The following is a 16021-nucleotide window of genomic DNA, read 5'->3' on the forward strand; positions in this document are numbered from 1 at the left end:
GTGGAATTCCATTAATGTGCTCAGAATATACTGTTAAGGTGTGCACTACTTGTTATATTCCAAATTTTGATGGGTTCAGTTGTCCCATATACAAGATGGTGAATGAGATTACTGTAGCCTAGATGCATGGCTGAGAAGCTATAAAAATAGCAAAACAATATGTCCCAGCTGTACTATTTCAATTGAAGAAATAGATGGATGTAGCAGAATAAACAGTGATTATGTATGAGTGAGGTGAAAGTGTTGAATGATGATAAAAGTATTTTCTTTTTGGGAATTTTCTTACTTTTTGGGTCACCCTGCCTAGGTGGCAGACAGCCGACTTGTTAAAAAAGAAAAAATCAGATGAAGTGTGGAGGATATGAAATACAGAGCTTGTCAAAACATTATGTCATGGCAAAATGCCATGACGAAAATCAAAGGCCTACCATACAGGGGGGTCTTTTTTCGTCAGTGCATTCTGCTGGGTACTAGCCATTAGCATGATGTCTCGGTCTGCTGCCACACTTCACAGTGACTTCTCATTGATCACGTGGCTGCCGTGGTGAGAGGAAGTATTGCACTGTTGTCTCTCATCCGCCCCACCTTTCGTCCGGTGTTCCCTTTGGTTTTGGGGCTATACATGTTTGATTATGGTAAAAGGAAGTCTTTAACCCTTTGACTGTTTCGGTCATAGTATATATATGTCTTACGAGCCAATGTGTTTGACGTATACATACTCAAAAATTCTAGTGGCTTCAAATCAAGCAGGAGAAAGCTGGTAGGTACACATGTGAGAGAATGGGTCTGTGTGATCAGTGTGCACTGTAAAAAAAATCCTGCAGCACGCAGTGCATAATGAGAAAAAGAAAAAACTCCGACCATGCTTTTGGATTAAAACGCTAACTTTGAAGTGTATTTTCAAAAAGGATTTATGGTTATTATTCTCGTTTTCGTAGTCACATTGGATAGAATGAAAAACATATTATAGAAATAGAGGTGATTTTGATTGGTTTTACTATGAAAAGGACCTTGAAATAGAGCTCAAAGTAGGGGAAATGTTTGATTTTTGCCGATGTTCAAGAGTAAACAAATGATGTCATTGTCCAATAAATGTCCAACTAGCCATTCTAATATGCAGTCATGAATGGGTTGACACTATTTTTACAATTATTACAATATTGCAGTAGTCTGCATAACAGTAAATCTTATATTTTTTGTTTGAATAAAAATTCAAAATAGAAAGCAAGAGTAATACCAGAGGGGCCTGGAGACATGACTGATGAACAAAGAAAATGTTATTTTAGAGCCAGGAATGTCTGCATTGTTCATTCTGGACCCTATTTTGGAACTGGCATATATTTTAATTTGTGTGAAATTGGCCAAATTGCCAATTTCTGACCACTTTATTGGGTAGTTGAAATCAGCAAATGGGCAGTTTCTTGCACTCAATCAATAGAACAAATGGAGTTCTAAAGAAATAGTTATGAGTTTGGTCGATTGGAACAGTGGAATTAACCAAAAATAGGGCTCAAAGTGGGCGAAATCGCCGATTCGTAAATATCGCTGAGGTCGCCAGCTTTGCGAGAGCGTAACTCCGTAAGTTTTCCATCAAATTTTGTACTTTTGGTGTCATTACCATCAGGAAAAGATTCTCTATCATTTCATAAGAAAAAAAAAATTAAAGTATTTTGCGACACCAGGAGACACCTCAGGATTTGGGGTTGCGACAGTGAAAGGGTTAACACCTGAAACTATACTTCAAATTATAGAGCTTCACAAAGCTGGGCACCAGGTGAAAGAAATAATGGAGAATGTTAGTATGTGTAAATGTTCAGTGAGGAACTGGGTGCAGCGTTTCAAGGCTGGTGGTGGTGTCGAGTTACCATCTGCCAAAATAACTGCACAAAATGCAAGTACATACAACACGAGAGATGCTTCCACGGCAAGGTAACCATGTGCACTGTTGTGGCGTTCACTGCGCCAACTAGTGGCGGTGTATCTGAAGCTCACTTGTAACTTGGATTTTGGCTCGCAGTTCAAAGCAAAAAATCGACCATGTGATGGCTCCTAACTCGGAAAACTCATAAGTTGGGGCACTCGTAAGTCAAGGTACCACTGTAGAGTGGAACCTCAAATTTCAAACTTAATCCATTCCAGGAACTAGTTTTAAATTCGACAAGTTTGAAAAGTGAAGCAATATTTCCCATGAGAAATAATGGAAATACAATTAATCCATTCCAGAAACCCAAAAATATTCACAAAAAAAAATACATTTTATAGAGATTAGTTATAGTTTTACATACACAACAAATATAGTGTACAATTATGTATTAATAAATTTAAATAAACATATAAAATAACATTTTTACTTACCTTTATTGAAGATTGGTGATGGCATCTGGAAGATAGGGAGGAGGAGAGAGGGAGTTGGGGTTAGTGTTTGGAAGGAGAATCCCCCTCCATAAGGACTTTAGGTATCAAAGCCCTCTCTGGGGTTACTTCCCTTCTCTGTCTTTTAATGCCACTAGGACCAGCTTGAGAGTCACTGGACCCCTATCTCACAAAATAATTGTCCACAGTCCTCTGTTTCTGATGCCTCTTTAAGATTTCCCTAAAATGGGACATGGTTTTGTCACTGAACTTGTTGCAAAGATGGCTTGCTTCAGCTTGCTCAGGGTGGTACTTCTCCACAAACATTTGGACATCATTCCACTTGGCGCAAATCTCCTTAATCTTTGAAGAAGGCGGATGGGTCTGGTACCTGGTGGTTCGAAAATAGGGGCTAGTTCAATAATAGGGACAAAGTTGGTTCAAAAAAAAGCGGTCGATTTTCGACAAGTTCAATAAGCGATACGTTCGAAATTTGAGGTTCCACTGTATACCTCTTTGTTCAATGGTAAAAACTATTAACCTGTTAAGAAAATTATGCATTTTATTAAGCACACCATTTTTGCCTTAACCCTTAAACTGTCCAAATGTAGATCTATGTTCACTCGCGTGGCGCTCCGAATATTTTGAAAAATAAAAAAATCTTTTTTTTTTTTTTTAAATGAAGAGCACATTTTTTCTACATGTTATAGGATTAAAAAATTTTTGGGGGGTCGGTACTTACCGAGATGTAAGACCGTGAAGTTGGCTCTGGATGCTCACCTGACGGCAACATCGACTCCTGCCGCTTGCAGAAGTGTTGCCGATATACCTTTTTTCTCGTTTTTATTTTAATTTATATATTTTTTTATGTTCTGATAATTACAATTTATAATAGTTCTTGTGATTTCATAGCCAATCTTTATTCTGACACTAATATTAGGTACTGAAATAGTGCTCAAATAGTCACAGTTAGTGACAGATGAACATTTACACCTGCCTGGGTTATTTTCTATTGTCTAGAAATATATACAAATATTTATAGGTTCCAGCAATGTTTTAGATGCCCTGGCATATACCTTGAAGCATGGTGTTACGAAAGGCATCCTTGAAACATGGTGTTATGAAAGGCATCCCTGTACTCTTGACAGCCCAGTGACATTTGATAAATGCCCACTGCTCCAGTTAACCCTCAGCTGTATTTATCACTGTTACACACAAACATGTCTTGTCTCTCTGTCTATCTGTCTGTCTCTATCTGTCTATCTGCCTGTCTGTATCTCTGTCTATATGACTGCCTGTCTGTCTCTGCTTATCTGTCTTTCTGTCTGCCTTGAGTATACATATATCACACTCCTTGAAGAATGATGTTATGACAACTCTTATCAGCTCAGTGACATTTGATAAATGGGCACTCGGGGGAACCCTGGCTTTATTTGTCTTCACTGATACACACAAACATGTTTGTCCATCTGTCTATCTGTATGTCTAACTTTGCCTGGAATTTCTGGGTTATCCTAGGTAATTTACACTATGTATAATAACTGTACTTACGTGTACATGTGAGACAGAGATATCGATAGACAGAGTTATAGAGATACGTATAGACAAACAGAGATACAGATAGACAGATATATAGACAGAGGTATAGTTAGACAGATATAGATAGACAGAGATACTGACAGAGAGACAGCCAGCTGGCCAGCCTGCTGAATACATTAGAACATAAGAAAGAAGGAACACTGCAGCAGTCCTACTGGCCCATGCAAGGTAGGTCCATGTCACCCCCCCACCCCCGGCTTAGACTAATGACCCACCTAGTCAGGGCACATCCATTGAAGGAAGTAGCATGACATCAGACCTAGTAGCACAAGCTAGTCAGGTCCAACTCATACCCACCCACATTCACTAATGTATTTATCTAACCAATATTTTCTTTCCTCTTAAAATAGGAGTGTTAATGTGACATGGCATCAGTGAATCCCTGGTGTTTGCCACACTATTTGTTCTAGCTGCCACTCAATTAAACTGGTGCTCCCACAGGGTACTAATTCCTCCCAGATTTTTTTTTAATACTGTGCACACTAAGTGCACATACCCATTCTTTCATGTCTAGGCGACTCAAGCCTATTGTGTCTATTGGACAGTTTAAGAGTTAATAATGTGCCTAAATACTGAATTCTTTGGTTAATATTTGATTTTATGTTTTTGTATTAGTTTCATCACTAATTAGTGACAACCTGGTTGAACAGGCAATCAGCTGGTCTGACAAGTTAGAAACATCCTTGAAACTAGCCGTATGTCACCTACTGTAAGCAAGAATAATCAAACAACCCCTTATTAAAAATCATATTAGCTCAGAGGTGTAAATTTTATTCTACACCTATTATTAATTCCAATTGCATTACTGCAAGTAGAACCGATGTCATAACATATATAAGGACTGAAGAAAATACCAATAATTGCTCTACATGAACATTATTTATCAACTCTTGTATGTAGTAAAATTGTTTAAGAACTTCTATACTGCTAGTGTGTTTCATAATTAGTGGTACTGCTCAATGATATGGTTTGCAAAAGAAAACTGCCACCTCCACTTGCTCATCCACTGTTATGTATAGTATAAGAGTTCTCCCAACTTCACACTGTCTTGTAACTCTTTGGGCTCAACTAGATTCATCAAAATTAAAAATTATAATTTGCCAATATAATATATTTGTCACTTGAGCATACAATAAACATATATATTAATATATTATGTTATAAACAAATGTTCTTACAACAAGCCTCATACATGTTTAGGCAGGGAAAGTCTTGGAAAGATTTGTTAAGCTTGATTTTCTTAATAAGTGGAATATGTCATATACGATACTCACCTCTTACTCCCAGTTGGGTCTATCTTACACTTTTGCAGTTAATGCAGATCTACCTCACCTTCATTCTATTTTGTTAAAGACCTGTTGTAACCAGTCATCTACAGATACCCCTGCTGTGTTCAAAGCTCAAGTTGGCAACAAGTACACAAAAACTGAGTGTAGTGGCAGAATCCATGGAACCCCAGGGCCATTACACAGAAATATATTTGTCATACCTCATAGGAATTTCTGTGATGGCACCCTGGCAATGGGATACTTGGAATCATACCAGCATCACCCAGAACACAGAAGAGGCAATTACTGAGTGGAGGCAGAAATAAATGGACAAGTCACATAAACCATAGCTCAGTAAGCATGAAGCAATTTAGCCAGATTCCATATGAGCTAACCAGCAGACTATGGTGGAGAGAAATCTCTACTCTTGGATCCTGAACTGAGTCACATACCTGATCATAAGAGTCTGTATTGACATCTTTCTAAATCAGACAATTACTGTATTCATAGAAAAGAACTAAAAAGGTAAAGGTCACATAGTGCTTGGAAAGGAGTCCCTTGTAGAAAAGCCTCAACCACTAAAGGATTGGGGAGACAAGAGGCAGGAACAGAGACTCAAAATCATGAGTGACTAGATTCCCTGTAGAAAACCCAGTGGCACTAGAAATCCCCAACTGCTAGTAGAGGGAGGCTCTGGTCAGGAAGAATAGTAGTGCATGACATCTCACAACATATTAGCATCCAACAAGATAGACAAGGGTTGATGACAGCCCTGAAAGAATCAAAGGGCCTGTGAAGCCTGTCAGGTCTTTAGCCCCTTGACTGTCGCAACTCCAAATCCTGAGGTGTCTCCTGGTGTCGCATAATCCCCCCCTCCCCCTCCCCAAAAAATTATTTTTTCTTATGAAATGATAATCTTTTCCCGATTGTAATGACACCAAAAGAACGAAATTTGATGAAAAACTGAGGGAATTATACTCTCACGAAGTTAGCGACCTCGGCGATATTTACGAATCGGCGATTCTGCCCACTTTGAGCCCTATTTTCGGTTAATACCATTGTTCCAGTCGACCAAACTCATAGCTATTTCTTTAGAACTCCATTTTTTTCCTATTGATTGAGTACAAGAAACTGCTTATTTACCAATTTCAACTACCCAATAATGTGGTCAGAAATTTGCAATTTGGCCAATTTCACGAAAATTAAAAAATATGACAATTTCAAAATAGGGTCCAGAATGAACAATTCCTGGCTCTAAAATAACATTTTCTTTGTTCATCAGTTGCATCTCCAGGCCCCTCTGATATTACTCTTGCTTTCTATTTTGAATTTTTATTCAAACAAAAAATAGAAGATTTATTGTTATGCAGACTACTGCAATATTGTAATAATTGTATAAATAATGTCAACCCATTCATGACTGCATATTAGAATGGCTACTTGGATATTTATTGGAAAATGTTTACTTTTGAACATCAGCAAAAATCAAACATTTCCCCTACTTTGAGCTCCATTTCAAGGTTCTTTTCATAGTAAAACCAATCAAAATCACCTCTATTTCTATAATATATTTTCCATTCTATCAAATGAGACCAAGAAAATGAGAATACAACCATAAATACTATACAAAAATAGACCACAAAGTCGGCATTTTAATTAAAAAAAAAACGGTCAGTTTTTTTTTTATTATGCACTGCGTGCTGCAGGATTTTTTTATATGGTGCACGCTGACCACACAGACTCATTCTCTCACATGTGCGCCTACCAGCTTTCTCCTGCTTGATTTGAAGCAGTTAGAATTACAATCAGCTCCCAACTCGAACAATTATGTAAGTGTATTTTTGTAAGTGCTTTTGTACGTGTATTTTTGGGGGTCTGAAACGGACAAATCTAATTTACAATATTCCTTATGGGAACAAATTCGTTCGGTAATGGCACCCGAACAGACTTCTAGAATGAATTAATATCGTAAGTCGGGGGTCCACTGTATATACGTCAAAAACGGTGGCTCGTAAGACGTATATATACAACCAAAACAGTCAAGGGGTTAGGAAGTCAGTATGAAAGCAAAGAGTATAAGCCACCAGGAGCCAAGCAAGCAAGAGGCCTGAACCCTTTCAACAAGTGCAGGAACTACCAACATAAGAGAAGGCCCTTTAAAGTACTCATGAATGTTCACACATCTGAACAAGCAATTGGCCCAGCAAGTTACATTCAGGACAGGCCAGTGTCTTCACAAAACATACACTGAGCACAAAAGTTCAACTGACTTTATTAGGGCAGAGAGGGGACAATACTGTGTATGAACAAGTGTGCAGTTGGATGTACTGTATTCCATGAGGCTGCCATCATAAGAACATAAGAACGAAGGAACACTGCAGCAGGCCTACTGGCCCATGCGAGGCAGGTCCAAGTCTCCTACTGGCTTAAGCCAATGCACCCAACCTAGTCAGGTCAGGTCACCTTGACTTAAGGGAGGAACACGGCAACCGACCTGGTAGCACAAGCTAAACAGGTCCAACTCACACCCACCCACACCCACTCATGTATTTATCCAACCTATTTTTAAAGCTACACAACATTCTGGCTTCTATAACTGTACAGTGGACCCTCGACCAACGATATTAATCCGTTCCTGAGAGCTCATCGTTAATTGAAATTATCGTTAGTCGAGTTAATTTTCCCCAAAAGAAATAATGGAAATCAAATTAATCTGTTCCTGACACCCCAAAGTATTGAAAAAAAAAAAAATTTACATGAAATATTAATTTTAATACACACAAACTGAAGAAGACATGCACAGTTACATGACACTTACCCTTATTGAAGATCTGGTGATGACTGATGGGATGGGAGAAGGGGAGAGTGTTGATAGTGTTAGTGTTTAGAAGGGGAATCCCCTTCCATTAGGACTTGAGGTGGCAAGTCCTTTTCCGGGGTTACTTGCCTTTTTTTAATGCCACTAGGACCAGCTTGAGAGTCACTGGACCTCTGTCGCACAACATATCTGTCCATAGAAGTCTGTACCTCCCGTTCCTTTATGACATTCCTAAAGTGTTTCACAACATTGTCAGTGTACAGGTTGCCAACACGGCTTGCAGTAGCTGTGTCAGGGTGATTTTCATCAAAAAAGGTTTGCACTTTAAGCAACATTGCACACATTTCCTTAATCTTTGAAGTAGGCAACTTCTTCAATTTCTCTATCCCCTCTTCCGAAGCAGTTTCCTCAGGTATGCCCTCTTGCTGTTGAAGATGATCTAGCAGCTCATCAGTGGTTAGTTCTTCATTGTCCTCCTCCACTAACTCTTCCACATCCTCCCCACTAACCTCCAACTCCAAGGACTTCCTCAGTGCCACAATAGATTCCTCAACTGGCATAGGATTCTCAGGGTTAGCCTCAAACCCTTCAAAATCCCTTTTGGCTACACATTCTGGCCACAGTTTTTTCAAAGCAGAGTTCAATGTCCTCTTAGTCACTTCCTCCCAAGCCTTACCTATAAGGTTTACACAATTGAGGATGGTAAAGTGATCTCTCCAAAACTCTCTTAGAGTCAGTTGAGTTTCTGAGGTCACTACAAAGCACCTTTCAAACATAGCTTTTGTGTACAGTTTCTTGAAGTTTGCAATGACCTGCTGGTTCATGGGTTGCAGGAGAGGAGTGGTATTAGGAGGCAAAAACTTCACCTTAATGAAGCTCATGTCTGCAGAAAGTTGCTCTGCCAAGTCTGAAGGATGACCAGGAGCATTGTCTAATACCAAGAGGCACTTAAGGTCCAATTTATTTTCCAGGAGGTAATTTTTCACAGTGGGGGCAAATGCATAGTGTAACCAGTCATAGAAAAAGTCCCTAGTCACCCATGCCTTACTGTTTGCCCTCCACAGCACACAAATTAGCCTTGAGGACATTGTTTTTCCTGAACACTCTGGGAGTTTCAGAGTGATACACCAATAAAGGCTTCACTTTGCAATCACCACTAGCATTGGCACACATCAACAGAGTAAGCCTGTCTTTCATAGGCTTATGTCCTGGGAGTGCCTTTTCCTCCTGAGTAATGTAGGTCCTGCTTGGCATTTTCTTCCAAAACAGGCCTGTTTCGTCATATTTAAACACTTGTTCAGGTTTCAGTCCTTCACTGTCTATGTACTCCTTGAATTCCTGCACATATTTTTCAGCCACTTTGTGGTCCAAACTGGCAGTCTCATCATGCCTTATCACACTATGTATGCCACTACAATTCTTAAATCTCTCAAACCAACCTTTGCTGGCCTTAAATTCACTCACATCACCACTAGTTGCTGGCATTTTTTTAATTAAATCGTCATGCAACTTCCTAGCCTTTTCACATATGATCGCTTGAGAGATGCTATCTCCTGCTATCTGTTTTTTGCTTATCCACACCAATAACTGTCTCTCAACATCTTCTATCACTTGCGATCTCAGTTTCGAAAACATAGTTGCACCTTTGGCAAGAACAGCTTCCGTGATTGCCGTTTTCTTGCCCACAATAGTAGCGATGGTTGATTGGGGTTTTGTGTACAACCTGGCCAGCTCGGAGACACGCACTCCACTTTCATTCTTAGCAATGATCTCTTTCTTCCTATCCATAGTAATTCTCACCCTTTTTGCTATAGGGTTGGCACTAGAAGCTTTCTTGGGGCCCATGGTGACTTATTTTGCAGGTGCAATCACGAAAAACGCTGTGATAATATGAAATGTTCCGATTGTATGTTTGGATGGGACCGCGGTGGCTGGCTGGCTTGTAAACACTGGCACCCACGGGACAAGTGAGGCGCGCTCAGGCCACAAGTGGACGCATCTCGAACAGAACGAATAGCGTTGGTCGGGTTTTTTAGCGCTAGTTTAGGCAAAATTTTTGCGTTAAAATGTATCGCTAGTCGGATTTAACGTTAGATGATGCCAACGTTGGTCGAGGGTCAACTGTACTTGGGAGTTTGTTCCACTCATCCACAACTCTATTACCAAACCAGTACTTTCCTATATCCTTCCTGAATCTGAATTTTTCTAACTTAAAACCATTGCTGCAAGTCCTGTCTAGGCTAGATATTTTCAGCACACTATTTACATCCCCTTTATTTATTCCTGTCTTCCATTCATACACCTCAATCATATCCCCCCTAATTCTACGTCTTTCTAGAGAGTGCAGATTCAGGGCCCTTAGTCTATCCTCATAGGGAAGGTTTCTGATACATGGGATCAACTTTGTCATCCTCCTTTGTACATTTTCCAGAGCATTTATATCCATTCTGTAATACGGTGACCAAAACTGTGCAGCATAATCTAAATGAGGCCTAACCAAGGATGTATAGAGTTGAAGAACAACCTGAGGACTCCTATTATTTATGTTTCTTGATATGAAGCCAAGGATTCTATTAGCTTTATTGCGAACACTTATGCACTGTTGTCTTGGTTTCAGATTACTGCTAACCAGAATTCCTAAATCTTTTTCGCAATCCGTAATATTAAGATCTACATTAATTAGTTTATATGTGGCATGGTTATTGTCCTGTCCAACATTTAGAACTTTGCATTTGTCTATATTAAACTGCATCTGCCACCTCTCCAACCACTGCATCAGTCTACTCAAATCTTCCTGGAGTGCTCTATGTCCTCGTCAGAATGAATTCGACGGCCTATTTTGGTGTCATCGGTAAACTTGCTGATGTCGCTCTTTATGCCTTCATCTATGTCATTTATATAGATTGTGAAAAGCAGGGGGCCCAATACTGGCCCCTGTGGAACATCGCTCGTGACGCTTCCCCACTCTGATTTCTCCCCATTTATGCAAACTCTCTGCTGCCTATTTGTCAACCATGCCTCAATCCAGGAAAAAATTTCTCCTCCTATTCCATGTGCCTTAATTTTCCTCAATAGTCTCTGATGTGGGACCCTGTCAAAAGCCTTACTTAAGTCCATATACACAATATCATATTCATTACCATGATCTACCTCCTCAAATACCTTAGTGAAAAAAGTTAATAAATTCATAAGGCAGGAACGCCCCTTTGTAAAACCATGCTGAGATTCGTTGATTAATTTATGCTTTTCAAGGTGGCTACGAACTGCCTCGGCAATTATTGACTCCATAAATTTTCCCACTATGGAGGTTAGGCTTATTGGTCTATAGTTCGAAGCTAAGGACCTGTCACCTGCTTTGAAAATAGGTATCACATTTGCCATTTTCCACTTATCTGGCACCATGCCAGTTTGTAGTGATATGTTGAAAAGATTAGCCAAAGGTTTGCTAAGCTCCTCTTTACATTCCTTTAGAACCCTTGCATACAGTTCATCAGGGCCTGGGGATTTGTTAGGTTTTAATTTATCTATTTGCCTAAGGACCATGTCACCTGTGACCCTAATCGTGCACAGTTTATTATAGTCCTGTTCCACATAATTTATCATTTCTGGAATATCGCTAGTATCCTCCTGTGTAAAAACTGAAAGGAAGTATGTGTTAAAACTTCTACACATTTCCTTATCACTGTCAGTGAGGTGACCAGAGGAACTTTTGAGTGGGCCTATCTTGTCCCTGATCTTACTTCTGTATACCTGAAAGAATCCTTTTGGGTTACTCTTCAATTCTCTTGCAACTTTAACCTCATAATCTCTTTTTGCTTTTCTAATTCCTTTTTTTATTTCTCTCTCTAACTGAATATATCGATTTCTTAACTGCCCCTCTCCTCTTTTGATTTGCCTGTATATGCCTCTCTTTTGACCAATTAGATCTTTTAATCTATTGTTCATCAATTTAGGATCATTTTTGTTTGATCTGATTTCCCTATTTGGAACATAATTTGACTGAGCAGCTAGAACTATGCCCTGGAAAGCGTCATATTGGCAACCATCACCACCTACCTGACCCTTAGTCAGGTCATTCCAGTTCAGCCCACCTAAGTAATTTTTCAGTCCTATGAAATCAGCCAAGCGGAAGTCAGGGACAGAGACTTGATTGCCATTATTAGGGGAATTCCATGATATATTAAAACTGAGTGATTTGTGATCACTTTCCCCAAGCTCATCATTAACCTCAAGATTATTAATTAGTGTTTCCCTACTGGCAAGAACCAAGTCAAGGACATTATTTCCCCTAGTTGGCTCTGTCACAAACTGTTTTAAAAAAACAATCCTGGATTGTATCAAGAAAGTCATTTGACTCTAAATTTCCTGTCAAATTGCTCCAGTCAATCTGTCTGTAGTTGAAATCTCCTATTAGTTCAACATTTTCGTATGTAGATGCCTTACGAATTTCGTCCCATAGAAGTTTACTGCACTCCCTATCAAGATTTGGGGCCCTGTAAATCACACCCAAAATTAGTTTTTCTCAGCCCTCAAGAAGCTGTAACCAAACAGATTCAGTGGCTGACGCTTCTAATTTTATATCTTGTCTAACACAACAATTTAAATTGTCTCTGACCTCCACCACCTTTCCTGTTGACCCTGTCAGTGTGGAATAATTTATAGCCTTGTATGTGACATTCAGAGGGCATCTCTCTATCTTTCAGATTGAGTCAGGTCTCTGTTATAGCAATAATATCTATGTTTCCTGCACTTGCAATTAATCTTAGCTCATCTATCTTATTTCTTACACTCCTGCTATTAGTATAGTAAACCTTAAGGGAGCTAGTCCCTTGCTGCCCTCTGCTGTCCCCCTTTGTTTGCTGACCTGATCTATTGTTTTTATTTATAACTTCATGCTGAATGCCTTTTATACATTTACTGTTTCCAACCCTAGTGTTGCAACCTGCTTGTTTCCCACACACACCCATACCTCTATCTTCCATCAGTTTAAAATCATAGGCATTTCACCAATGGCCTTCTCAATCGAGTCTGCAAGTGCTACCACCCCAGCCCCAGAGATGTACCCCATCCCTTGCATACATATCATGTTTGCCATAAAAGTTGTTCCAGTTGTTAATGAATGGGATTGCAAGTTCCTTGCAGTATCTGTCTAGCCAGCAATTTACACCAATTGCCCTAGACAACCATTCATTTCCTACTCCCCTTCTAGGCAAGATGCTACATATGATTGGGATCCCTCCCTTAGACTTAATGAAATCTATAGCTGACATAAATAAATAAATAACAAAAAGGCACAATACCGTGACTGGAACGATACACAAATAACCCGCACATAAAAGAGAGAAGCTTACGACGACGTTTCGGTCCGACTTGGACCATTGACAAAGTCACACTAACAGAGGTGGAGCAGGACGGCTATATATAGGCAGGAAGAGGTGGAGGTAGTAGTAGTAGTACAAGAATTGTATATAATACCGACAAGATGAAATTAAGACTCATGCACAACACCCGGGCATCCCCATCATAGACGTTTCGCCATCCAGCCAGCCACTGGATGGCGAAACGTCCACAATAAAGACAACCAGACGCCGCACATAGCTGACATGTACTTATCTAGCAGCTCTTCTCTCCTACCCTTCCCAATATCATTTCCACCAGCACTAAGACAGATAATGGGCTTGTTCCCATTACCTGACATGATATTATCCAGCCTGTTGACTATGTCCCCAACACCAGCTCCAGGGAAGCACACTATCTCTCATCTTCTTATTCCTATTACAAAAAGCACGGTCAATATACCTTACCTGAGAGTCACCAACCACAAGAATGCACTTACCTCTATTAGCAGGGGTAGTAGTACCCTTACCTTCACTGGCCACTGAAGTACATTCATCCTGAAGAACAGAGAAGCGATTTCCTACCTTCAGATCTTCACTCTTAACTTTCCTTGCTCTGATGCGCCTCCCATTACTGGGAACCACTCGCCACTTGTAGCAGGTGCTGGACTGCACCTCAATGCTGGTAGCCATTGCTACCTCCCCACCTACAGCCTCCTCACAGCGAGAGACAGACTGCACCTCACTGCTAGAAGCCTCATTCCCCCCAACTCCAGCCACCTCACACTCTCTCCCAGACCCACTGAGGTGGACCTTCAGCCTCCTAATCTCCTCCTGGAGAAGCAAGACCTCCTCCTTCAACTCTCTAACCTCAATTTTTAAAACACTGCAGAAGCAAGCCATGCTTTGTAACCGTCCACACTAATCCCCAAAGCAGCTCAGGGTCTGTGACCTCACGTGACGACTGACCACTGACGACTGACAACTGACCACTGACAACTGCAGACACTATTGGTATACACCTGGATTATAAATTTCATACATGACCAAACACGTTTATTCTTACACCAAAAATACATTTGTTGGTCTATTGTGCAGTAATTCATCGTGCATTCCAAGACAGTCTCATAATGTTAAACCTCCATCTACCCACCTTTTGTACTAATTAGCACTGGCAACATAATCTTTAATAAAAAAAAACCTTAAAACTTTGAACAAGCTTACCTGAGTTTGACTTTTGTTCTTTGTGGAGACTTTTGTTCTGTATGCTTGACGGCGACGCTTGAAGTCTCGCATTGCCTTTTTCAGCTCTAGTTCTGAGAGCTCTTTTGGCTGGTTATCAACAGGAATAAAAGTTTCCTGAAAAAATTACAGTAATTTAGCTCCAAGCAATCAGTACTAAGCATTGTTTTAAAAAAATATGGCAAAAAATTTGAGCGCTCACATCTGACTGAATAATAAGTCAATAAATTTAACATTCCTGGCATTAACTCTTTCACTGTCCATCAAGAAGACCTATGTTACTGATGCCAAGGTCCCTGAAGTAGATCTATGCCTTAAGTTCAGCTCACTCAGATATGCTGAGAACAGTAAATTTTGGCCTAGATATGAGAGAATGAGTCAGTGTTGTGAATGTGCCATATAAAACAAAATCCTGCCCCATGTGATGCATGATGGAAAAAGGAAAACTCTGACCTTGTGTTTGGTTTAAAACAGCAACTCTGAGGTGTTTTGTAGGGTGGCTTTTATGGTTATAGTGGTATCATTTGAGGAAAGAAGACATAACACTGAAATAAGAGATGATTTTTGGTTGGCTCCAGGACTAGAAGTAGCACAAGATCAGCCTCAAAGTAGTGGAAATGTTTGATTTTTCCCAATTTTCCTGAGGACAAGTAAGACCTCCTACACTCCTGGTCTGTTTTATGGGTTTTTACAAAGTCTGATTCAATTATTGGGATGTCATAAACCATGACCAAATATTCCTGGTTATATTTTATTATCTGAGAAATGAGGTAAATCTTCTCCTACAGGGGAGGCCAGGGAATGTGATTAATGAACAAAGGAAATATTGTATTAGTGCCTGGAATGTCTACAGAGCTTATTTTGAACTGTTTTTAAATTACAGACTTCTATGCACTTTATATGGTAGTTCTGATAGCTGAATGGGAAGTTTCTTGTTCTCAATTGATAGCACTGAAGGCATACTAGTGAAATAGCTAAGAATTTTGTTAAATTGGCTTAAAATAGGGCTCAAAGTGGGGAAAATCATTGATGCATAAATTGCACCCATACCACTAACTTTGTGCCTGTATAATTTCATATTTTTGGTGTCAATATCTTCAGAAAATGATTCTCTACTTTCTATTTTGGTACTTCTGACAGTGAAGAAATTACTGTTCTAACATTCACTGTGAAAGAATTTTCTAAATATGATACAGTGACATAACCAAGTTAAATTACAGGAAAAAGTAAAGACAAGGACAGCATGAACATACACACTCAGTAATTATTTACCCTACATGAAATGTCAATGTAGCAGTTTTTTAACACATTAACCATTCCCCACCAAAGTAGGGTGACCCCAAGAAACACAATCACCATTACTCATTCCCAAGCTGTCCTTCTAGATCATGGACATCACAATTCAA

At 39.7% G+C, this 16021-nt stretch overlaps 1 protein-coding gene across 2 annotated transcripts in view; it reads right to left on the reverse strand.

Moving 5' to 3' along the window:
* The window catches only part of LOC128685365 (U11/U12 small nuclear ribonucleoprotein 48 kDa protein), a 49774-nt gene that overhangs the window by 1561 nt on the left and 32192 nt on the right, over window positions 1–16021 (reverse strand). The window contains exons 5-6 of one of the 2 annotated variants that reach the window (XM_070091537.1): window positions 14598–14732; window positions 2361–2743 (exon numbers count right to left, since the gene is read on the reverse strand). In XM_070091537.1, the coding sequence (XP_069947638.1) occupies window positions 2711–2743; window positions 14598–14732 (168 nt within the window). In that variant the 3' untranslated portion in view covers window positions 2361–2710. Of the gene's footprint in view, window positions 1–2360; window positions 2744–14597; window positions 14733–16021 lie in introns of those variants that run through there. The other variant, XM_070091534.1, reaches the window with a different exon arrangement.

This window comes from Cherax quadricarinatus, chromosome 3, assembly GCF_038502225.1.
Source record: "Cherax quadricarinatus isolate ZL_2023a chromosome 3, ASM3850222v1, whole genome shotgun sequence".
In the NCBI taxonomy this organism is placed as follows: domain Eukaryota; kingdom Metazoa; phylum Arthropoda; class Malacostraca; order Decapoda; family Parastacidae; genus Cherax; species Cherax quadricarinatus.